This window comes from Raphanus sativus, chromosome 6 (assembly GCF_000801105.2).
Source record: "Raphanus sativus cultivar WK10039 chromosome 6, ASM80110v3, whole genome shotgun sequence".
NCBI classification, from domain to species: Eukaryota; Viridiplantae; Streptophyta; class Magnoliopsida; order Brassicales; family Brassicaceae; genus Raphanus; species Raphanus sativus.
This window is the reverse complement of record NC_079516.1, coordinates 11,490,283-11,514,424: the sequence shown is the minus strand read 5'-3', so window position 1 is coordinate 11,514,424 and position 24,142 is coordinate 11,490,283. Positions and strand designations below refer to the sequence as shown.

The following is a 24,142-nucleotide window of genomic DNA, read 5'->3' as shown; positions in this document are numbered from 1 at the left end:
TCTCTCTCTCTCTCTCTCTCTCTCTCTCTCTCTCTCTCTCTCCATGTGTTGGGTGTTTGGTAGGTGGAAGGGATATGAAAAAGGATGATGTAAATGTAGAAGAATGCAAAGCTTACCTGAGAAAGCATGGTCTCAGATTATCTGGCACTAAATCCGTCTTTATTCAGCGAATTCTTGAGCATTGCAGGTAGGTAATTATTTCTCTTTTTGTGGCACCGCAAAATGCAGATATAAGTGGCTTTTCATCATCTTCTCTCCTCTCCTTTGCAGGATCAAACATGGGAACGCCCAATCACTTTATCCAACATCATCCTTCGCTATTAACTGTAAAGGTAATGTATAGGTAGGATTCATTCTTTTTTTTTTCTCTGTTAGTTAGTTTAGTTAGTTGTTGAACGGATTTGATATAAAGCTCATGACCCGTCACTCCGCGGAATTTGACAATCCTTAGAAAATTGGTGCAGGTGATGTCTGCAAAGGAGACACTGTTTTGTTCACCCAGAAGCTTCATCACAAGTAAAATCAACTCCTCCTTTTTTTTTTAATTCCACAGCCTCATCATATTTGATTATACATTTTTGGAGCGGGTTGGAATAGGTATGAAAAGATGAAAAGGAGTGGGAAGGTTATGGGGACAAGAACTGTCGCTGGCCAGGTTGTTAAAGAAAGCTACGGTTCTTCTAAACAGCAACACACTTTCACTGTATGCATCTATCTTCTTCTTCTTCTATCATCATCATTGTCTTGATTTTCTTTATTTATTAGCCCCTCCCCTGGTCTTCAGTTTGATTTACACTGACCCCATATCTCATTTGTGTCTCTTTACCAAAGATCGAGGTGCTTTGGTGCGAGGGGATACAGAAACTGCCTCCCTTGTACCCTTTACTTGTTAAAGGACGTAACCTTTATAGGTTAATGACCATGAGGCAGGTGAGTGTGTCTTGAACATGTTGTATTTTTCTTTCTTGTGCTTACGTGTTGGTTCATCTATATTTGCTTATTCTATTAATTTCTAGCGATGGGCTAATGAAGAAGACAGAGTCAAAGCTCTTTCTGAAAAGCACGGCCGTGGTGCCGCAGCTAGAAAGGTTATGAGAGAAAGGAAAATAAAGTCAGGCTATGTGCTTAAAGGTAAGATGCTTTACTCTTCTTCTTCCTCGCTGTAGGTAATGTTTATTATTAGCTAAGAGATTTTTGTTTTGGTGGTTTTTCTGTGTTTGTAACCACCAGATGGACGACTTCAAAAGCCTAAGAAGACAAGAAAAAACGAGAAATATGAGAATCAAACCCACAGGCATAGACAAGACATCCCGGCTAGTCATTCTTCTCAGGGCCATAACAATCCAACTCAGTTGAATTATATGAATCCCACTTTTCATTCTTATACACATGCTCCTCCTTCCAATGTTCACCATTCACATCCTCCCCCTTCACAATCATATGCTTCTTCAAACACAGCCAAACCAATGGATCCAAAGACCACCACTAGATTTCTACAATGGAAGACCTACGTCTAATGCTTTCCAGGGACATGCCAATACACTCGCTATGCCGGTTACGCCCCATCAGAGAAGAGCATACGAGAACCTGCATGCAAGCTATAACTACGGGGTGAGGGAGTCGGATTACTTCTCAGATACGATGGTAAACCACACAAGTGAAGGAGACATATACAGACAAGGTGAGGATACTCGCAGACCATACAAGAACCATCAAACCTACCATTCTAACTCTAATAGTGGCTTCAACCATGGATCAAGTCACAGAAGAGAAGGAGATGCACACAGGGACACTTACAGACCACATCATCGGTAATACAACACTCATTGTTTAAACTTGAATGAATATGCACTTTTTGTTTAGTTCCCTGGCTTATAGTAAACTGTCCGTTCTCTGTAATCATTAAAACGTCAGAAATTTTTATGGGATCATTATTCTCTATTGATCACCCGTTTCTCAATCATCTTATTCTGTTTAAGACTCTTCATTTTGCCTTGACTAATTAATTCTTGAAAGGGTTCTAGAAGACCTTCCCACCAATGTTTTTTACTATCTTTGTCATTAGGGATGGGCGTAAGCCAAGTACTTGGTATTTTTTGATAATTTTCAAGGTTTGCTACTTGTTTTGGCTCGTTCAAGTAATTATATTTTGGACTTGAACTTGAACTTGACTTGTTTAAAACAAGTAGTTGCTATATCAAGTACTCGAGAGAAAAATCAGTACTTGCAAGTTACTTGATCCAGTTTGTTACTTGATAAAATCATGTCCTCATTTCTAAAATGCTTATTCTGTTTAAGACTGAATTTTGCTTTGACTAATTAATTCTTGAAAGGGTTCTAGAAGACCGTCCCACCAATGTTTTTTACTATCTTTGTCATCAAGACTAGAGGACTTGCTATCATGGAGTTTGTAATCTGTTTATTTTTCCAGCCCATAAGCGACTTAACCATTGCAAAACTCTGATCATAAGGCCCACTTGGCTTGGCATTCTTTTAGTATATGTTACAGTTTTATAACCCTCTATTACAAAAATATCTATATACTCTTTTTAAAAATGTTTCTGCAATATACATATTTTACATTTTCAATACACATTTTTATTAAATAAAAATAGTAAATTTAAACGTATTTATTAAATTTCTATTGGTTTAAAATTATGAAAAATAACTAAATTGTGTGAGAAAACTCTAAAACATGTATTTTGAAATGGAAAAGTATCTTATAACACACACCTTGCATGGATTGAAATATTTTTTAAAATATTTGTTGAATATTTTTTTTAAATAACAAAAGATATGTAAAATATATTTTAATGATTTAATAAAATGAAAACTGTAAAAATATTTAAGTTCTAACTACTCATGGATGTACATATTTCTAAACTTTTGAAATTAAAATATTTATGTATCTTATATGGTATATACTTTAATTTAAACAAAATTTGTGGTATAAATAGAAAACATCCCAAAGTGTGGTTCATCATCCGTGAGAAACTCTAAACACAAGTACAAAGAGAAGTTTAGAGAGATTAAAAGTAGAAGAAACTAAAAAATATTGTTCGAGTCATGTTTCTAAAAGATAGAGTTTCTTTGATCTTTTTTATTCTTTGTTGTGTATTTCGTATGGTGTCATTTTTATACGAGGAGAGCGTTTAGAGCGTTTGTGTAAACCCGTATGATTGATGGTGGATATTGTGGGAAACAATTTCCACCCGAGACCTACCGAATTCGAAACCGGAACTCGGTGATCAAATTCTATGTGGTATTTAGTTAAGTAATCATACGATCGATAATTTCTAATAGGATAATACAAGAAATCAAACAACAGATAGGTTACTTTCCATTGTCATCTTCTTCGCCATACAATCTGCTGCTTGGTTAATTGTTAATTGTTGTTTTATTTTCTTCAAATCGACAAAATAGTTTCCAGTCTTATTTTTTTTAACATGTTTCCAGTCTTATTACTGACATCCACTAATCCAGAGTTAATAAGAAAACCACAGTTACTAATATCACCAAGAGTAATGTTTCAGGAAATATGCAAAAAGAAAGAGAAATATATCAAACAAATAATGAAATAACGTTTCTTTTTTGTTTTTGTTTGTGATGAAATATGTCAAAATGTTAAACCAAGATGATGACTAACGCTGCTTTGTCCTCCATCATTAGCTCATCAACACTGTAACTCTTTTTCTTTTGGTCTTCTTCTAATTCCATTTTTCTTCTCCTGATATTGCTATTAATTATTTCAGTATGACATAAAAAAAAAACTAGAGCATATGGCTGCAGCTTGCTTGCGTGTAGGGGGAGCTTTGGGAGGGAAAATGTCAATACACGCGAGCTTTGGGAGGGAAAGTGTCAATCTCATCGTCGAGAGTGTTATCGCCAGTCTGCTGCATGAATGATCAACCCAACCAACACGGGATAAATACAAGCACAAACGCAATTTTTACAACTAAAATTATTTATTACTTGATCAAGGATTACAATGTTTTAGTCAAGTCTTACTTTAGTGGAAGATTATGTATGTTTCATGTACATTATTAGTGCAAGCAAGCACGCTACGAAGTGTTTATAGATCACTTTAGTAGGTTCAGTATATTATTGTTTGCTTGTAATCCAAGTTTCAGTCCTCAAGCTCAATATTATTATTAAATTATTTCACCGGCTCGCTGGTTGATACTTATAAAACCTAGTAACAAATTAAAAGAAATGAATTGAAAAGAATCAGTTCCCGATGTGCAGATTGGCGGGAGGACGAAAATGATCGACCGAGAGACCCCAAATGTTAAAATCAACTTCTTCGATCCTCCACTTCTCCGTCATCTGTCTCCGATGGTTCGCCGACGCTTCACCATACCTGAAAACCGTAACCGACGTTTTTCCACCGTGAGCGATGTTCACATCATCCACGTACCTATAATCATCCATCACCGATTCTGCGCTCGTCTCCCAGAAAACATCGCCTTCCTTGGTCCGCATACTCAGAAGCCTCGAGTCCTCAAACTGTATCAACAGTCCCGATCTCTGGCTAAAATAACCCCATATCGTATGATGAATGATCTCGAAATCTGGACCGCTCTGAGCCTCTCTAACCGCCGGACTCGTCTCAAGTTTCAGTATAAAGCAATCTTCGCCGTTGATAATCTTCTCTCCAATGCATGTCGCGTCGAGGAACATATTCGCGGTCGAACGAGGATCTAAACCCTAGTAAAAAAAAAATTAATAAACCAGTGAACCCTACTACAACTACATTAAGAAAAAAAAAAAAAGAAACGTGTTGGTTACGGTACCTGTAAAAATCGGCGGAGAGGTCTCGGTGTACCGGTAGACGAAGGTGTTTGCTGGTTAGAAGAATGTCGCCACGAAAGCCGACCGTTACTACCGCATATGACTTTACATCCAGACACAACGAGCTCCAAACACCACAGGTCTGGATCCTTCTGCCACAATATGAAGCCACCCATTTCATCCTTGTTTTTAAGATTCACCGTTGAATCATCTCCTTGATGAAAATCTGACGCCGTCATCTTCACTTGTCCAATCACGCACATACTGTTCACGGCGTTTAACGCCGCCGGTCCTCCCGTCGCCGCTATGTATTGTTGCACTATGTATTTCGCCGTCGAGGCTTGCTAAAATCAAATAAGTGGTTAGATCGTACGTCACCAGTTTAAACTAAGTTGGAGCTTAATTAATGACTTACAATGGAGGAATCTTTGACAGGCTTATGAACAGAGTGACCAACTTGAACCTGGAGTGGTATAAGAGGCGATCCAAGGAGATAGAGAAGAAAACGAAGTTCGTTGATACGAGCTGCGATTAGCGGTTGCGACAATTTATCAGACGTCTGAGCTTTCATCCACGTCATCATGTTCTGACACCTCAGCGCAACGCTATTTCCCATACCGGAGAACAACTCCTCCGGTATCGGAATTTCCAAAACCGTCTCCAAACCATCGTCTCTGTCTATGTTCGGACACAGCTTCCTCATGCACTTCCCACTCCTTCGATTCTTCTTCTTATGATTTTCTTTTGTTCTATGAGCGATCGATTGAACAAAACCTACAAATGGTTCGAAGATTGTCAGCACGCCTCTATTTCATCAAACCTCTTCTTCTTTTCTTTTTTTTTTTGTTTCGGTTAAATGGTGATTCGAAACTCTCTGTTTTCGTTCATGTTTAATTATTTTAAAAAGGTCTTTCTTCCAGTTAATATTCGTGGTTCTCCTTTGTTTTCGGTTCTTCTATTAAAAAAAAAACATTTATCTTGATTAGCTATTGTTCTTGAGAACAATATAATATGCGAGTCACAGGTAATATGCATGTCATGTGATAACTGAGATTAATAATTTTTATTTCGAATGTCACTTGATTGGTCTTGGTTTGTCCTCGTCTTTAGGATTTGTTGCGTAAATTTATAATAAGACTAATCTTTGTGAACAAACAGATATTTCCTACTTGTATACCGTTTAAGCTGGTTTGTTTGGTCTTGGGTTGCCCTCTTCTTTTGGCTTCGTGTAATATTTGTCCATCAGTGTTCAATAGACAGTATGCAATGATGTCATACTTATGTAAAACCAGAGGCAATTCATGTGTCTATTTTTGGACAAACAATTTGAACCATATCTTTCTCTGGACAACATATATATAAAAATCTTGAATGAATAATGAGTGGTGTAACGTCCATGGGGGCTACTCATTAAAAACCAGCGTCAGCCTTGTCCTTTTCAATAATTGGTCCAACCCAATATCAAAAAGACAAAAACCAATAAGGATTTCAAACAAGAATGAAAACACAAAAGAGTCTTAATTTACATATCAGAATTTGCATACTTGTTAATCAATTCAAAATATATTTTTAATATAATTAAATTGAGAAAATCATGATGCTGACTTGTAAATCTCAAATGCTACTAAGGATTAGTTTATATAACTAATACGTATCAAGATCATCAACACAACAATACAAGATCTTTAAATATGATAATTCGCTAATGTTAGATTATTGGATATTAGTGGTTGGGACTGTTATTTTGGACCATATGCTAAGGAATTTGTAAGCTGGCAGAATAGTGTGCTTGTGGAGGGACCCATGGGCCTAAATAATTCCTCCTTTGAAACTAACAAGGGAAAGCAATAAAACGGGGCCCAACTTAATTAATTTATATGTTTGCAAAGTCAAATGCTAGTTCTAATGGACGTTTATATAAAAGGAACATGACTACAAGCTTTTATCAAATCTATATTATTACAACTTTCCAAACACAACTTGTAATCTAAGATTTTTTTTGTCAACATATAATATCCATAGATAATCTCATAAATTCCATAGAATCGCGATTAAGTTTCGGTCCTTTCTATTTCATAAATAACTACTACTTTCTTGTAGTGAAAAAAATGTCGAGTGATGTTGCGGTGTAAGCAGAACGCAAAAAATCCAAGCTGGTTTTGTACTTTTCCACCCGTCACCGTTCAGTTTATCCAATTGACATGAAACTGAGATAAACAGGAGCACGTGGCAGCATCTGAGCGTCCATAATGCCTACAAGGCATGTAAACGCTAAAACAAAACGCTATTTCTTATTGCTATCGCCGCCACTGGAGGTGAATAGTTGCTTCTTCCTTTAATTTGTTTCTCGTAAAAAAGAAAATCCTAGCAAACTGATAACAAATTAAAATTACATTGTTGTTAAGAAAACATATTATAATTACAGAGAAAAAGAAATGAAAACGAAAATTTCGATAAAAGTATCAGGGAAATTAAATACTTTGGTCAGTCGATTAACGTATCATGCACAATAGAAAAATAATAAAATTCCTGATATTGCATTTATTGGGGAACTGCATAAAACCACATGCAGTTTTCCTCTATGATCTTTTTTTCTTTTCTTTTTTTTTTTGGTTGATAAACTGGTCAAAAAATTACCATTTGACTCATTAATGATTTTTGGTGCATTATATTTTAACACCGTCAACAAAAATAAAAGGAAAGAAGAGAAGGTTGTTTAGTTTAATATATTGTGCATGGGAATCCAAAAAATTATAATATAAGAAAAAAGGGGGAAAGCCGACACAATTATAAAAGAAATTGTTGGGGGTAAATATATATGAAATGCTGAAAAGGTGAGAAAGAAAAAATAGTAGTATAATTGTCCCCCGTCCAGAGAGAGAGAGAGAGAGAGAAAGTGAGAAGAAAGGCTCCTTTGTCTCGGACAAACAAAAAGAAATCAAAGCTAAGAAAGTCTCTCACAAAGCCGCCTTCGGTGGTTCTCTTCCAGAGAAAGAAAGGCTCGAAGTCACCTTTTTTGTTTGTTTGCAGAGAGGAAGAGTAGGAATAACTAATCACCGGTGGAATCTCAGCCGTTGAATTAGATCGGTGGATATATATATAGAGAGAGAGAGAGAGAGTTGTGGGCTAAATAATTAGTAGTAAGTAGATTTCTTGGGTCAAAATGAAGTTTTGATATTTTTCTGGGGAAGAGAGAAAAGGTTTTGGTGGAAAAAAAGGTTTCTTAGGAAAAGCTGATTGACTGACTTCCTTCTTTGGTTAGTTGAGTAATAGTTTGGGGACATGGCACCGGTTGAATTAGAGAACTCATCAACGGTTTCAGGGGATGCAAGCGGCGTCTCCTCCACCGGAAACCTAAACCCACCTCCCAAGAAGAAACGTAACCTCCCCGGAATGCCTGGTATGGCTACTCTCTACTTTTTTCTTAAATATCCAAACTAAGTTTTTTTTCTTTTCAGTAGCTTCACTGATATTTTTTCTTTTTAAAAAAAAAAATAAAAAAAAAGATCCAGGGGCGGAAGTGATAGCTTTGTCACCAAAAACACTTATGGCAACGAACCGATTCGTCTGCGAAATCTGCAACAAAGGCTTTCAACGCGACCAGAACCTCCAGCTCCACCGCCGCGGTCACAACCTCCCCTGGAAGCTTCGTCAGAGATCCGCCAAAGACGCTGTGAGGAAGAAAGTCTACGTCTGTCCTGTCTCCGCCTGCGTTCACCACGACCCTTCACGTGCTCTCGGCGATCTCACCGGCATCAAGAAACACTTTTGTCGGAAACACGGCGAGAAGAAGTACAAGTGCGATAAATGCTCCAAGAAGTATGCTGTTCACTCCGATTGGAAAGCTCATTCCAAGATTTGCGGCACCAAGGAGTATCGTTGCGACTGTGGAACCCTCTTCTCCAGGAAAGATAGCTTCATTACCCACAGAGCTTTCTGTGATGTCTTGGCTGAAGAGAGTGCCAAGAATCAAACCAATAAACTTTATCCTCAACCTGAGCTCAAATCTCCACCAGCGGCCGCCGCTCCTCTTACTCCACCGAATGTTTCTGCTGAGACCGAGCCTGTCAAAATCGCTTCTCCCTCGGTTCGGAGTTCTTCAGGTACACAACACTAACTCTCTAGCTAACATTATTACACCAACTTTTTTTTTGTCGCTACACACACCAACTGTTTTGTCTGTAGCGCCCGCCGTTACATCCTTTTTTAAAACGTTTTTGTTCGTCGTCTTCCATATAATATCAATATTGATATTATGCATTTTTATTAGATCGAAAGAAGTCTCATATGCTCTTATGTTAATGACCTCTGTTTCCAGAATCTCCCAACCCTCTTGAAGTCATCATGGAAGAAGCTCCAAGAACAATCGGTTTCAACGTGAGCTCATCGGTTATAAGCGATGATGATCGTAGTGGTAACAACAACTGCACTCCAAGAACCATCGGTTTCAACGTGACCTCATCGGGTCTAAGCGGTGATCATACTAGTAACAACAACAACAACAATGGAATATACGCAGGCTTGTTTTCATCGTCGACCTCTTCGCCTAGTTTATATGCTTCTTCAACTCCTTCCACAAGTCTATTTGCACCACCGTCTTCCTCCATGGAACCCATATCTCTCTGTCTCTCCACCAATCCTTCTTTGTACGTTGGACCGACAACGATACAAGATCCACATCCACCACCGCATTTCCTAACCCCTCTGAGTCTTCCTCCACCTCAACCAGCAATGTCAGCAACCGCATTGCTCCAGAAAGCTGCCCAAATGGGTTCCACTGGCTCAGGTGGCTCGTTACTTCGCGGGTTAGGCATTGTGTCGAGTACTTCCTCGTCAATGGAACTCAGCAGTCACGATCTTGGGCTGGGATTACTACCGCCTTGTAGCAGCGGTGGGAGCGGAGGATCGGGGCTGAAAGAGCTAATGATGGGGAACTCTTGCGTGTTTGGTCCGAAACAGACGACACTCGACTTTCTTGGATTGGGGAGAGCTGTTGGTAATGGAAGTAGTAATCCCGTTGGTGGAGGGTTGTCAGCTCTGTTAACATCGATAGGAGGTGGGGGTGGGATGGATGTGTTTGGGACTGCGGGGGAGTTTCCAGGCAAAGACATTGGTAGAAGTTTGTAAGAGAGACATGAAAGTAGAAGAGTGTAGTATATATTATATAGTTTATAAGTTTGTTGTATGTTTTTGGTATTTTTTTGTTTTGTTTTTAGTGAAAGCAGCAGCAGCAGCTCCTCTAGTGTTAATTTTAATCATAAGTACATAAAAGCTTCTAGCTAGTAAAAACAACAACAACTTGGTGTTTTATAGAGTTTGCGAAGATGCTCTTAGATGGATTTCAAAAGTCCTGGGGGGTTAAAATTGATGATAACTGAACATGATGATGATTGATGAAGTGACAAACATTAGGTGCGGATTGAAATTTAAGATTAATAAATGTATGTTTGGTTGCTGGTCTTAAAATGGTGGGATCGAATTGTTGCACTGATGGGGAAAGTTGAGGAGATGACTTGACTTTGTATCTTTTGTGTTAGGTTGTGGGTATATTCTCTTCTTACTCGAAAGAAAAAATTTAGAAAACTCCTGATTTAGGACAGAATAAACAAATGATCAATCGACTTGATTGGAGAATAGACCAAGCAATTGTTTTGGAGTCAATTGTAGGTCCATGTCCATCCATAATAGGTGTATCCTCTAACTTTTATTTTCAGAATTAGAGAAAGACATGACAGAAAATACAGACAAATCTACCGACATCATATTTTAATTTACCTGGTTAAATCAATCTACGTAAATAACATACTTCCTAGTTTCTGGTTCCTGTTATCTGCGATGATGAAACAAGAATCTATTGGTGTTGCTGGTGGTGTTGGCGGTTGGGCTGAAGCTGGTGTCAATGCTGGCTTGTTTTCTCGCTGAACTTATGTCTTACTCTGTATCAGCCATTCGAGAGCAGGCTAAGCTAATGGGAAAGTTAGATTATGGCCGATTTGGTATGGAACTAATATACAAATGCTAGCTTGTTTCCAGCTCTGTACTTTTCAGCTGAATTTAAGATCAATTTGGTAACAATGAAAGTTAGATTATGCATACTTTAGAAGTAGTTATCTCCAAATTATGTAAATTAGCCAGTGTATTACTTTTATATCAGATTTTTTATATGTATAATGAAACTAGAGGAAAAATAAGAAACTTGAATTATATATTAAAATAGATATTTAAAACATTACATTTACAGAATTGTGGCCAACATCTATTTTTTACATTAACTCTAGTACATGTTTTTTCATCCTTTAGACTTCAAATTACTTAAGCTGTTAAAATTGCTCATACAAACCATCCCAATACTCCATGTTTTGTAAATAATAATTATTATCCAACATGTATAATGGAATGTTGTAATTGGTAGTATCCGTTGGTGCAAATTCGAAATCATTTGGTGCATCATTGGCTTCAACGGAAAGCGATGAACTTGAACTGTTTGTTGATGTTTCTTGGACAACAAGTCGTTCTGAAAGTTTCCGAATCTCATTCTGAGCTTCACTCAATTGTTCTGTCAGTTTCAGCACCTGCAAAAATGATATGCAAACATAAATTAGTAATCAATATCAATGACGTAAGGTAATTCTAAATGGGCTATCATGAGCCCAATAGAGTTTGTATGGATAAGAAAAAATGATGACGAGCCAATCCACTCATGTCATTTGTGGGCCTATACGCCTACCGGATTGAAATATTTATTATGCATGTTTCAATTTTATTAAGCTTTCACATCTCTATAACACTTAACAACCACATTATGATGTATGTACATAGTCATGAACACATTCATCATAAATTTCTTTGATTTATATATGATGAAGATAGAAAATTTATACCTGAGACTCGAGCTGACATTGGCCGAGGACGACTGAATCGTGTTGGCTCTTGAGTTTAGCGTACTCTTCTTCGAGTTTCTTGTTCTTCCACCTTGCACGGCGGTTCTGGAACCATACAGCCACCTGTCTCGGGTCAAGACCTAACTCTCCTGCGATCTTCTCTTTCCTCCCTGACTCAAGCTTGTGCTCATTCTCGAAGCTATATTCAAGCATAGTCACTTGCTCATCGGTCAACTTCCTCTTCCTAAACATCCCTTCCATCGCCCTTACGTCATCTTCGTTGGTGGCTGACGACCCTTTGCTTCTCCTCTTCCTCCGCCGCTTCACTTGCTTTGATCCGTCGCCTGATGATGATCCATCAATCTGGTAAATGATGATGCACTCGCTTTGGGTTGGGATCGTGTATGGGTATTCTTGAGAGCTTAGCACCGACGTTTGATCCATTCTTTATCTCCCTCTCTCTCTAGTTTTTTTTTTTCAGACAAGAGTTGCTATTTTTCTCTGACTATGTTTGAAGGAGAATGATACAATAGGATATGACTTTGGTAAGGTTGAGTCCTACGAGATGCTTTTTATAAGCCGGAAGTTTATGACCTTATTCTTGAGTTATTTCCCTTTTATTTAGTATTTTTATTTCATCTGACTTATGCCATCTGTTATTTATTTCTGTCTAGGACAGTGCGTTGAATATAAAATGATTTTGTGAGTATGATATACATGTTCAAATATAGATATTTTATGTTCTCCGGGGGTAAACATTTGAGGATGACACACTTATATATGTTCAGTTATTAAGATATTTTAGAACATCTCGAGTGATTGACTATATTTTTATCTTTAAAGTTTATTCTCTTCATCAAAATGAAGAAAAAAACGAATCAACATTTACTTCAAATCTTTGCTTCATTTTCTTTTTGTGAAAAAGATATTCAAATAATTCTACATCCAATTTGTTATTAATTATTAATACCATTTTCACTTTTTCATATTTACTCATGTTATTCAATTATTTTGTTTTAATAATATTCAACATAGTTACTGTTTATTAAAAATTAAAAATTACCATCTAGTAAAATTTTACATAACAGAAATAAACAAACAAAAAACTCATATTATAGCATTATTTATATATTTGTCTATAAGTAATTAACAAAAGTTTCTTGAGATAAAATTGTTTATTTATTTTTGATTTTTCTTAATTGAATTAAAAGTTTTTAGAAACAATTATTTTTATTCTCTTACATGTAAACATTTTTTGAAACATCTTATTAGATGAAAGTGATAACTGAAATTTTGAAAGTAATGTATTCTAGTTATGATAAAATTGAAGAGGAAAGCTGCATTTCATAATTTGCATTATAACGGACGTATTAAATCATAGAAATAATGTGGGTGGCTATTGTGGACAAGAGACGTGGTGTGGATCCCGAAGGCGACCAAATTCTGAAGTAAGCAATCAAGTGATCCGATCATGTGGATAACTATTGGATATTAACGTGTTTTGTGTTTTAGATAATTTGTGTTTGTCTACTATCTGTATAAATTGTATACACCAACTGTCTCTGTCTTTACTTGTTTTAGCATACTGTTAATTAGTCATTTTTATAGGGATTTTTTCTTTGATTTCGGAGCTCGAGACCACTCATTTCCATTTGGAAAAGCAATATGCTCCTTTTTCTATTTTCCCTACTGAGTATTATTTTACACTACCTAATATATAGTGACTAATAAATCTATATCCGCGAATCTTCAGAATTTTCATTTTTACTAATTTACTTGAAACATCATCGTTCTGAATTTTGCTTCAGCAAGTGTTGTAGTTATCCGCCATGCGACTAACTCAACATGACCTCCTTTGCGTTGTACGTATGCACATTAATTAAAACTCTTTGTTCATCAGGCGAACGAAATTCCTTCTGCCATAAATTATCATAACGCCGGAAAACAAAATTCATATGGAATCATGTTACCTCAAATTAAAGACATAAATATTTTGAGACTTCCGCGTATCATCGAACGTCGAAGGTTGTGAGACCTATGGACTATGGTTATATTTTGTACAAGTATTTCAAAGTTGTAAGGTGTAAGGAAAATATATCTAAATGAAATACGCACACTAAGCCAATACAAATTCACCGAAGGCTTTGTGAACTTGTAGCTTATTCCACTTTTTCTTATAAAAAAACAAAGCTTTGTAGCTTATTCCTTTAACATGCATTGCGCCTGCTTTTAAGGGCTTCCAAACAAAAATATATATAGTTGACATGATTGTAGGTTTTAAATAGTACATTTTGTTAAAAAAAGAAATAATAGTCTACACATACATTATAGAAAAATGGACACTTGGTAAAAAATATAATAAAGGCTATATAGTCTGCCCTTTTTAGGTGTGTAATGCGTAAGAACTAGGAAACGAACAGGACTCATAGGAAGGTATATAATTAGGAAGAAATAAATAGTTCACAGAAGAAGATTAGGAAAGTGAATTCAGACACTGAGTGACGGCTATGCACGTGAGGTTCACGAGGCCTTCAAAATGGCGACGACGATAAAATTCAACTTATCTACTGAACACTCCCGTTGCAGGTTAAAAAACAATAAGAGATAACCGAAGTGTCAAAATGTTTCAAGTAATTCCGTATTTTATTTTATTTTTACCAAAATACGACTTGAAGGCAAGAGATTGAAGATGTTAGTTAAACCTTAAAAACCGATCAAATTTCAACTTGTATAAAAAAATTATCTCGATATATTTATTACCATGTCGTCTTTGATATTTTGAATTCAGATATTCGGGTAATGTAAATTTAATATTCTTCATCCAATTAGAATATGAAACGGATAAAGTTCTGATAGTTGTGTGTCCCCTTCCCCATAGCTATTCTCACAATTGGAGGAAGACACATCATACAACTCACATATGTTAAAAGTTCTTTTCCAGATCACGAATAAATGTGATTTTATGAATGGTGTCCACTGTTTGTTCAGGTTTTATTTTGGCTCCAGAAAATTCAAGTAATTCTGCTGGCTCTTGACTCCAGAGAATTTAGATTTCTGCTGGCTATGTGTATGAATTATGTATCTCATCTCTAAATCTATCAATGAAAATCATCTTTTAGTGTGAAAAAAAAAAGAATGGTGTCCACTGTCGGGCTATCATATTGTCTCTTATAAGATTTTTTTTTGATAAATGTCTCTTATAAGTTTATTACGTCACATTCTATATATATATCAACTCAAACGTGTTTGTAGATAAAACTTATAGATGGTTTCGTGAAAGAACAGTATTTGTTATGTGGAAGCACATGCATATACATCATCAGATAAGAGGTGTACATAACCGGAAAACTGCAACTGCAACTACTTTAATCTCGTTTGTGTAAGGATCTAATATAAGGAAATTAAGGACTAGCTCGAGTTTTGGTTTTGTTACGGGTTGTTTACTTGTTTCCTATTTACACAAACAAATACTTATCCTACTATTAATGTCCCATCAGTACCACTTACTAAAAGAATAAAACGAAGGAAGGAATGAAAGTGGCTGACAAAGACAAGTTCCACGCAAGTGAAAGGAGCGATGTAAATTTGAGGGATCACATGGGCATGCTTACTAATTTTGTTACGTGTCGTCTCCCTGATACCCCTTTTTCCTTGGACCACACTTCTACATCGGCCACGTGTTCTCCAACGTTCCCTCCTTCTCCGGGCCTCTCCTACCTTCAGATTCCTCCTTCATCTTTGTTTGACTTTTACCGTTGCATTTTGTTTATTCTTTTTTTTCTGTTTTCAATATTAGAGTGAGTGGGTTTCGTTATTGTTTAGTACCCCAATATTGAACATTTTTTTAATTAGATTATACCATCCTCCTAAGTATCAATAACTGAATTTTACACATGTACAATGTATAGAATACAAATGAATGCGAGTGTTTACGAGGAACAACGTAAATACTCCACATGTTTCACAATATAAGTACTTCTAACCAATTATAAATAAATATTGTTTAATTAATCGCACAGTATTCAATAAGTAAAAAGTTGCATTGAAATATAATTTCTTTTTATAATTTTGGAACATTTTTTTTGTCTAAAACCACTTATAATATGAAATGAGGGAATATTTTTTTTTTTCTTTTTGTAATGAAAGTTTTTTTTTGGGGGATAGATCCACGCTAGATCCAAAATATATAAAAAGGACGCATGGTTGGTGAAAATTGCTCTATCGATATTAGATCATCGTTATCGGGCAATCTTAGAAAAGTCCTTAGCCATTATTTGGCCAAAAATAAATCAAAAAGTCCAATTAAGCTAAGGACGTCCTTAGCTTAGATACATTTCTTTTCGTCCTTAAGTGATACGTGTCATGCTGCGTATGGCCGACGCGTCTCTCTTTCTTCGTGTTCGTCGTCTTCGGTTCTCTCTAGCCGGCGAATTTCTCTTGACAAAGCCGATAATCATACCGATGACGCATCTCCCTCGACGTCGCTTCTCCATAGACCGCACCTCTCTCTTCGTCTTCGCTTCTCTCTCGACGGTTCTTCTCACCTTGATTTCGATCTCTTTGACTGCTGGATGCGATCTGTTCATCAGATACGTGGCGAGGACGTCTGCTTTGGAGTACGAGGATTTTAACTCGGCTAAGTCGCGTCTCCTTGAACGTGCTGAGAAGTTTGGTGAAATCTCTTGCAGGGTAAGGTACTTTTTTATTTATTTACATCATAATAGAATAGAAGAAAAAGATGTGAAAGGTGTTTACTTTTCAGTTATAAACTGTGTAACTTCTTTGATTTTGTGGAACTCAATTGTAATTTTGTTTCTGGATTTGAACTTGGATTCGTGGAATTTGTGTTTGTGCTCTAATTTTCATTGTGCTTTGAACTTAAACCAAGTCATTATTGTACCTTACGTTCGTTGTGGTTGGTAACAAAAGGACAATCGCACTTTGTATTGATCTCAGTTTTCTCTTTTCTTCTCTGTCTTATTTTTGTTGTTGTTGTTTTATGTATCAGTTGCAGGATCTACAGGACGAAAGCACATATTTTAGGTTTGATTTAATAGATGCTCTTCCGAGTTCTATGCACATATTCCTTTTTTTCTGTCTCTTTAAATATCCACACTTGTTTGTTCTACTGTGTTCCTATTAGGTACATGTTGTTGTATGCTCTCTGTGTTCCTATTAGGTATGAAGTCATAGCCAGTTAATGTCTTGTGCCTCTTTCATGGTTTGTATATGATGTTATGTGTCTCTGATACATTTTGGTGTTTGTGATCTATGTAATGTTGTCATTAGGTCTATTTCTCTTATGATTTTGTAGTATTAGTAGATTCTCTCAATAGACCGTTTCCATGAATTATAGAGGGAAGGCCGGATGGAACAGGAGTTTTGTTATCAAATGAGCTATCGAAACTCGACGTTCCTGTGAAGCTGCTGCTTGATTCAGCTGTGGCGTATAGCATGGACGAGGTGGACATGGTAATTTCATGGTCATCTTTTCTCTTAAATGAAATGAACATAACAAACATTCATACACAAAACAGCTTTCACTATCATTAACTAGACTCTCTCGCTCTAATCAAAATTACCTTGTAACTCTCGGCTGCAACATAGACCGGCTTGTTCATACTGTGTGCGACTAGCGCCATCTGATAAGTTCTCATCATGTTGATAACACCGCCACTTAAGTATATAGTATTTGGCTTTTTGTTTAAGATACAACACAAATCCCACCAATAATCTATAAATTTAGAAAAATCTTTAGCTTTGATTCTAAACTTAAAAATATTAATAGAATATGCTAAGGACATTAAAAAGTTCCATTGATAATGTTGCTCTTACATCGTTTGACTTCAGAAGTTTCCTTTCATATATAACAAACTTTTTAAAACCCCCCAAAAAAAACATTTGACAGGGTAACGACTCGGTATGGAAATACCTTCAAAGTTGAGGCTACAAAAATAGCAATGCATCAGGCAATGCATGTTTATTTATGTTCGATATAACTAACTTGATCGTTAGTCACATTTACAACATTATCACACAAAAGCTGAATATATATAGACATAAAACATAAGAAAATCACCCAAAAAGGCAAAGCTACATGCACTACCTTAATTTTGTACTCAAGTCTTAGCCATTAAGCGATATATGTGGTTTTGATAGACTTTAGAACGTCCTTATCAATGGTGCGAAGAAGGGTTCTCAAAAATTAATTAATTACTAAAACCACCTAACTCTTAAAATTGTATTATGTATATAATACATATTTTACGAACTCCAATGGAAAGAACCTCTATCGAAGATGTTCTAATTAAAATAAAAATGGCTGATGAAGTTCTAAAACTATGATTAATCTAGAATTTTTAGGATGGAGAACTGTTTCTTAATTTTTAATTAAAAAAGCTAAGAACCAGTTTTTAAAGTTTTTATTTAAGAACTGATTTTAACTTTTTAGTTAAAAGTTAAGAAACAATTCTTAATCTAAAAACTCCACATTAAATTTCCTGAGTTAATTATACTCTAATATCCACTTAATAAGAGCATCAGCAGCAACGAGAGATCATGTGCGTTTCTCTACAATAATAAAATAATAACAGTTGTTTCTATAATTATTTTTAATTTATCATTTTAATACCTTACCAATAAATGAGTTACATTTGTAGAAACGTTTTTACTGTTGCAAGTTCTAGTGTCTTTATGACAAAACGTTTCTCAAATTTTTGGTATTCTTTCTCCTATTATTGTTTAGTTTATTAATTTTTTGAGGAAGAAACTCACCTAAAAATGATCACTGCGCATGTTCTAAATTCTCTTTTGAAATTTTATTGGATGTGTATTAGAATCTCATCAATCATTTTTATTTTAATTAGAAACTAATCAATTTTGAAAACTCTCTTCACGTATCATTGATGGAGTCGCTCTTATATGGGTGGATATGTGTGTAAAATAATTTATTTTAATTGCAATTGTAATGTATGGATCGTTTAAAATTTATATATGGATAAGATTTGGAGTTCCCGTAGGTTTGTTACTCTTGTCTTAATATGGGATTAAATACAAGTCGTAATAAATATGAGATAGCTAGGGATTCAAACCCAAATGTCAGATTCTAGTTTGAAAGTAACGATAAAATCATACAGTCGTTAATCAACTAGGGTTCATTTTTCTTATATATATTCATTTAGTTATGTACATTTGGGGGGGTAAAGAAGAGAAAAAATAATTATGGTTCAATAGGAAAGAAGATGCGCATATGGGGCGGGATAGATTCCTTTTATCATATGCTTTTGAGTTGGGACTTACGATTTATTTGTCCTTTTTAGTATATAATAATGTATGTTAATAAACTAATCCGAATTAATCATCACTAAAGCAAAATGATTAAAAGAATTAAATGTCATGTTTATCCCAACATTTGCCTTCCTTGTTTCCCGTACTTCCAACTCTCTCAGTGCTTCGCGTAACAGATAGATAAGTAGGTAGAAAGATTCCATACGTTTTTGCTTTCTTTTAATTAATCAAAAGCTTATCAATCAACACACTCGTACTATAATCCTATTATAATTCTGATTGTGCTCGCGACTGATTAGCGCTAATAAACTTATTCAGCAAGATTATTTTGAGGCAAGTGCTGCAATAATGGACAACTTAACCTAAATATCCAAAACCAAGATATACAAGATTCGATCTGTAGTTTTGCATACATTAAATTTTTTTAAATTTAGATTAATTCACATATGTCCATGTTAATAGCAAAACTAAAAGCAATCTGATGGTTCAGCAATCTTTATAGAAAAGGCGAATGTCACAACCTTAAACCTCCTTAATGGCTGAAATTGACCAGTACCTGCCCTTAAGTTTTGTTTTTACAACAGTAGTTGCCCCTAAGTTATGCCACGATTTAGGGGTGGTTAATTAATTAGTGCCCAATGTAAACTTATCGGAAACCCAAAGAATGCTCTATTGGCCTGACTTGGTTAAAGTTAAAACAATCGAATAAATAATAAGCGAGACTCAGTCAAAGTTAACCAACCGGCAACCCCACTGTTACTAATTTACTATAATTAGTCGGATGTTAAATAAGATAAAATACGGACAAAAAGTCAGATTGCAGGCTTTTACTATATATTTATAGACTTATTCTTGGATTCAGCCCTAGAATGAACCTAAAGGTTCACCCAACCAATAGAAATCACTCATTTCACAATTGATATCTTTTAAAAAAGGAAACAAAATATTATCAAGTTATATTATGTTTTTAAAATAAAAAATGTTAAAAATAAATAAAAATAGTAATATATGCAAAAAAAATTAAAAGTATTTTAACTCCATCATCAAAACACTAAACTCTAAACTAAAAATATTAAACACTAAATCTTAAAAATACCAAATCCTTAATCCTAAAAAGAGTTTAGGGATTAAGATTAAGGGTTTAGTATTTTTAAGTTTTATTGTTTTAGTGTTTAGTGTTTTTGATTTAAAATTTAGGATTATCCAAGTGTTTATGATTTACCCAAGGGTTTAGGGTTTAGAGTTTAGGATTTAGGGTTTAGTATTTTGATGATGGCGTTAAAATATCTAATTTTTTTTGCATATACTAGAATTTAAAGTTTAGAGTTTAAGATTATCCAAGGGTTTAGCGTATACCCAAGGGTTTAGGGTTTATGATTTAGGGTTTATGATTTAGGGTTTAGGATATATATTTTTTTTGATGATGTTAAAAATATATATATATTTTTAAATCATTTTTTGTAACTACTATTGTTTTTATTTGTTTTTATTTTTTTTATTTTAAAAACATAATATAACTTGAAAATATTTTGTTTCCTTTTTTAAAAGATATCAATTATGAAATGAGTGATTTTTATTGGTTGGGTGAACTTTTAGGTTCACTCTAGGGGTGAACCCAAGAATAACTCATATCTATAACAAAAATCTCGGAGTTGAATATAAATTACAGTCGTTTTCGCTATTATTCTATGAGTTATTTTTAGGTTCACTCCCTAAAAGTTCACCAACCAATAGAAAATTGTCATTTTAGATTTAGTATCTTTTAATTAAGGAAACAAATAACTTGTCAAATTATATTATCTTTTCAAAATAAAATTTAAAAATAAATAAAAATAGTATATAAAAACGAATTAAAAAAATAATGTTGTCAACTAAACCCTAAACTCTAATACTAAACCCTAAACTCTAATCCTAAACCCTAAACCCTTGGGTAAACCCTAAACCCTTTGGAAAAACACTTGTTGTCAACAAAACACTAAACCCTAAATTCTAATCCTAAATCCTAAACCCTTGGGTAAACCCTAAACCCTTGGGTAAACTCTAACCCTTGGAAAAACAATAAACATTTGGATAAATTCTAAACTATAAATCTTAAACACTAAACTCTAAATCTTATAAATAAATATTTTTTAAAAATAATATTTTTAGAACTATTGTTATTTTATTTATTTAATCTTTTTATTTATTTTAAAAGCATAACATTATTTGGCAAATTATTTTGTTTCCTTAATTAAAAGATACTAGATTTAAAATGACAACTTCCTATTGGTTGCTGAACCTAAATGTTCACTCTAGAGGGTAAACCCAAGAAAAAGTATTATTCTATATGTAATCTATTTAAGCAACTGCAGAATCGGGTTTATAAGTATTGAGACTTGCATATATAGACTAGAAAATACTTTTTAATCATAGAATTAATTCAGTATGAATAAAAAATGGTAGTAGTTTTTTATTTTTCATTTTTATGTTTGGAAACGTTGTCTATTACCGTAAAGTTTAATTAAAGCTACTAAACATCACCAATAAAAAAAATAAAATAAAGTGTTATCAACTTTGCGGTGATTAACCAGCGGGGTTGGCCTGGTGGTGTTGAGGGAGCTTCGGCCCCAATATGCACCCGGGTTCGAACCGCTGGCTAGGCAATTGGAATATCTAATTCCCCATAGTACCAAATGGTCCGTCTCGCACCGAAGGATTGGCCTCTGAGGGTGGAAGTCCCTCCAGGTTAAACAAAAAAAAAAAAAACTTTGCGGTGATTAAGATACTAGGAAAAGATTATAATACTGATTTAGATATAAACATAAACGATTAGTATAAAGAGAGCCGTACTAAAATTAACAAGTCACATGGATCCTCATTGTATATCAACATTAATCCAAACTGTATTCTCGTACAAAACTAGAGAACGTGGTACGTGCTGTGCTGGATCAGGTTTAAGAACATGTCTCCTAGCGCAGATAAGAGTTGTCGGAATAAAAAGAAGCGGGTGTTTGTTTAATCCAACAACACTGGAGTGGGCTTTCCTTGAATTCTATGGGGTGTTTGTTTCTTTGACATTGTTGGTCCGCTTCCTGATATATGGGCCGCGCTCCTTAAATTTGTGCGCAATATAATAACAAAATTGGCCTTGGGGCCCAAATATGAGTTCCGCGCCTTTTAATGTTTCGAAATTTTTGAAACGTCGTCGTTTATGTTAGTGATCGTCAACGCCTCCACGTCGGGTCTGCTTCTTCTCTCCTCTCCTTATTGCTTCTGCCGTTGCTTAGCTTGTCATTCTCGGGTGGATAGTCCGAGGGATCGGCGGGTTCTGGTTCTTCTGGAGGATCTTCAGTTAAATCATCTCATTCTAGATTTCAAGTTAGCAGAAGATTCGAAGCTCGCGCGCGCTTCAACGATACGGCCAGTACTTGTACGATGGGCTCATAACCTGATCGCTATGTATATACTATAAAGGATTTGATATATATATTTTTTTTTAATTTGCTTGAGTATAGGGTATGGAGGAAGATGTTAAACTATATAATCTAATCTCTCTTAAATACATTTACATAAGTTAGTTATTTGTTGGTTATTACACAAAGAGTTGTAACTCTTCATGAAGAGGTGTGTCTCTTCTTGGTATTGATTCGATCTATATATAAAAATCAATCATTTGTTGTAAACATCATCACAGAATCTCAATAAAGACAAAGTATTTCCAGATAAGTATACAAAATTCGTAACTTGTTGAATAAGTCTAAAGCGTCTATCTTATTTCTTATTCCGAACTCGTGTGTAACACATTGTGATCTTTGTGTAACATAAACGGTTGGTAAAAGTCTAACATGGTATCAGAGCTTTACGTTTGAGAGGACGAAGAAGAAAGCACTATTGAGAGAAACACTTTGCGTGGAGAATAGAAGATTTTTGCATACGATTTATCAAGAAGGATGACGATGCAAAATCACAATCAAGTTATACCCATATTCGATGGGGAGAAGTATAACTTCTGGAGCATTAAGATGACAACCATTCTCAAGACCAGGAAGTTATGGTCTGTGGTTGAAGAAGGCGAAGCAGTGCCACAAGCACAAGTGAATGATACCCCTGAGACAACGAGGGAGAGATCACTTAGAGAAGAAGCGATGGCGAATGATACGATGGCTTTGCAAATTTTGCAAACTGCCGTATCAGATGAGATCTTCTCACGGATTGCAGCAGCATCAACATCCAAAGAGGCGTGGGATGCATTGAAGGCAGAGTATGAAGGCTCTCCTCAGGTTCGTTTGATTCGGCTTCAAACGTTGCGAAGGGAGTATGAGAATCTGAAGATGAATGAGGATGAAGACGTCAAGACCTTCACAGATAAGTTGGTTGCTTTGTCAAATCAATTAACTTATCATGGAGAGCAGAAGACCGATGTTCAACTCATACAAAAGATACTCATCTCTCTCCCAGCCAAGTTCGATAGCATAGTCAGTGTATTGGAGCAAACAAGCGATTTGACTTCAACAAGGATGGCAGAGTTGATCGGGATCTTGAAGGCTCATGAAGCAAGGCTGGCTGTAAGAGAAGAAAGCACAAGTGAAGGAGCATTCGATGCTCGTGCTAAACAGAAAAATTCTGGTGTCACACACGACAACTCAAAGCGCCGTGGAGGCAAGAGGTGGTGCGGTTTCTGCAAGAAGAACAACCACAATGAGAGTGAGTGTCTGAAGAAACAGAAGAAGGATGATCCAGAGAAGGATCACAAGAGTAACAAGAAGTGTTACAACTGTGGTAAGTTAGGCCACTTTGCAAATCAGTGCTACTCAAAGAAAAAGGAGAAAGCACATCTAAGTCTTGAAGAAGAAGACTTGAATGAAGACCACACGTTGTTCAGTGCGAGTGAAGCAGCAACAACAGTGATGGAAGATGTCTGGATTGTTGACAGTGGAGCAACTAATCATATGACAAAGGAGGAGAATTATTTCTCAAAACTTGATAGGAGTATCAAGGTTCCAATACAAATTGGAAATGGAAGCATGGTCATGACAGCAGGTAAAGGAGATATCACTGTCATAACCAAAGGTGGCAAGAGGACCATCAGAAATGTGTTCTTGGTTCCGGGTATGGCGAAAAATTTGTTGAGTGTTCCACAAATTGTTTCAAGCGGATACCGAGTGAACTTCCAAGAAAAGAGATGCATCATAGATGATGCAAAA

General features: G+C 35.5%; 4 protein-coding genes across 4 annotated transcripts in view; 2 read left to right on the top strand and 2 right to left on the bottom strand.

The window, feature by feature from the left end:
- Nucleotides 1-1,963, top strand: part of LOC108830785 (zinc finger CCCH domain-containing protein 62) — a 2,654-nt gene extending 691 nt beyond the window's left edge. The window contains exons 3-9 of the mRNA XM_018604367.2: nt 64-187; nt 271-332; nt 465-516; nt 598-703; nt 832-930; nt 1,017-1,131; nt 1,231-1,963. Coding sequence (XP_018459869.2) covers nt 64-187; nt 271-332; nt 465-516; nt 598-703; nt 832-930; nt 1,017-1,131; nt 1,231-1,517 — 845 coding nt within the window. The 3' untranslated portion in view covers nt 1,518-1,963. The remainder of the gene's footprint in view (nt 1-63; nt 188-270; nt 333-464; nt 517-597; nt 704-831; nt 931-1,016; nt 1,132-1,230) is intronic.
- A 2,161-nt stretch (nt 1,964-4,124) lies between these two features.
- LOC108830781 (uncharacterized) lies at nt 4,125-5,711 on the bottom strand. Its single transcript, XM_018604362.2, has 3 exons — nt 5,207-5,711; nt 4,794-5,135; nt 4,125-4,707 (listed from the first exon to the last, which is right to left on the bottom strand). The coding sequence occupies exons 1-3, from the start codon at nt 5,492-5,494 to the stop codon at nt 4,228-4,230; spliced, it is 1,110 nt and encodes a 369-aa protein (XP_018459864.1). The 5' UTR covers nt 5,495-5,711; the 3' UTR covers nt 4,125-4,227.
- Nucleotides 5,712-7,634: 1,923 nt separating this feature from the next.
- On the top strand, nt 7,635-10,105 carry LOC130496978 (zinc finger protein ENHYDROUS-like). Its single transcript, XM_056989748.1, has 3 exons — nt 7,635-8,191; nt 8,298-8,894; nt 9,110-10,105. Exons 1-3 carry the CDS (start codon nt 8,074-8,076, stop codon nt 9,916-9,918), a joined length of 1,524 nt encoding a protein of 507 aa, XP_056845728.1. The 5' UTR covers nt 7,635-8,073; the 3' UTR covers nt 9,919-10,105.
- Nucleotides 10,106-11,044: 939 nt separating this feature from the next.
- LOC108830783 (homeobox-leucine zipper protein ATHB-53) lies at nt 11,045-12,192 on the bottom strand. Its single transcript, XM_018604365.2, has 2 exons — nt 11,673-12,192; nt 11,045-11,363 (listed from the first exon to the last, which is right to left on the bottom strand). The coding sequence occupies exons 1-2, from the start codon at nt 12,114-12,116 to the stop codon at nt 11,112-11,114; spliced, it is 696 nt and encodes a 231-aa protein (XP_018459867.1). The 5' UTR covers nt 12,117-12,192; the 3' UTR covers nt 11,045-11,111.
- Between the last annotated feature and the right edge of the window lie 11,950 nt (nt 12,193-24,142).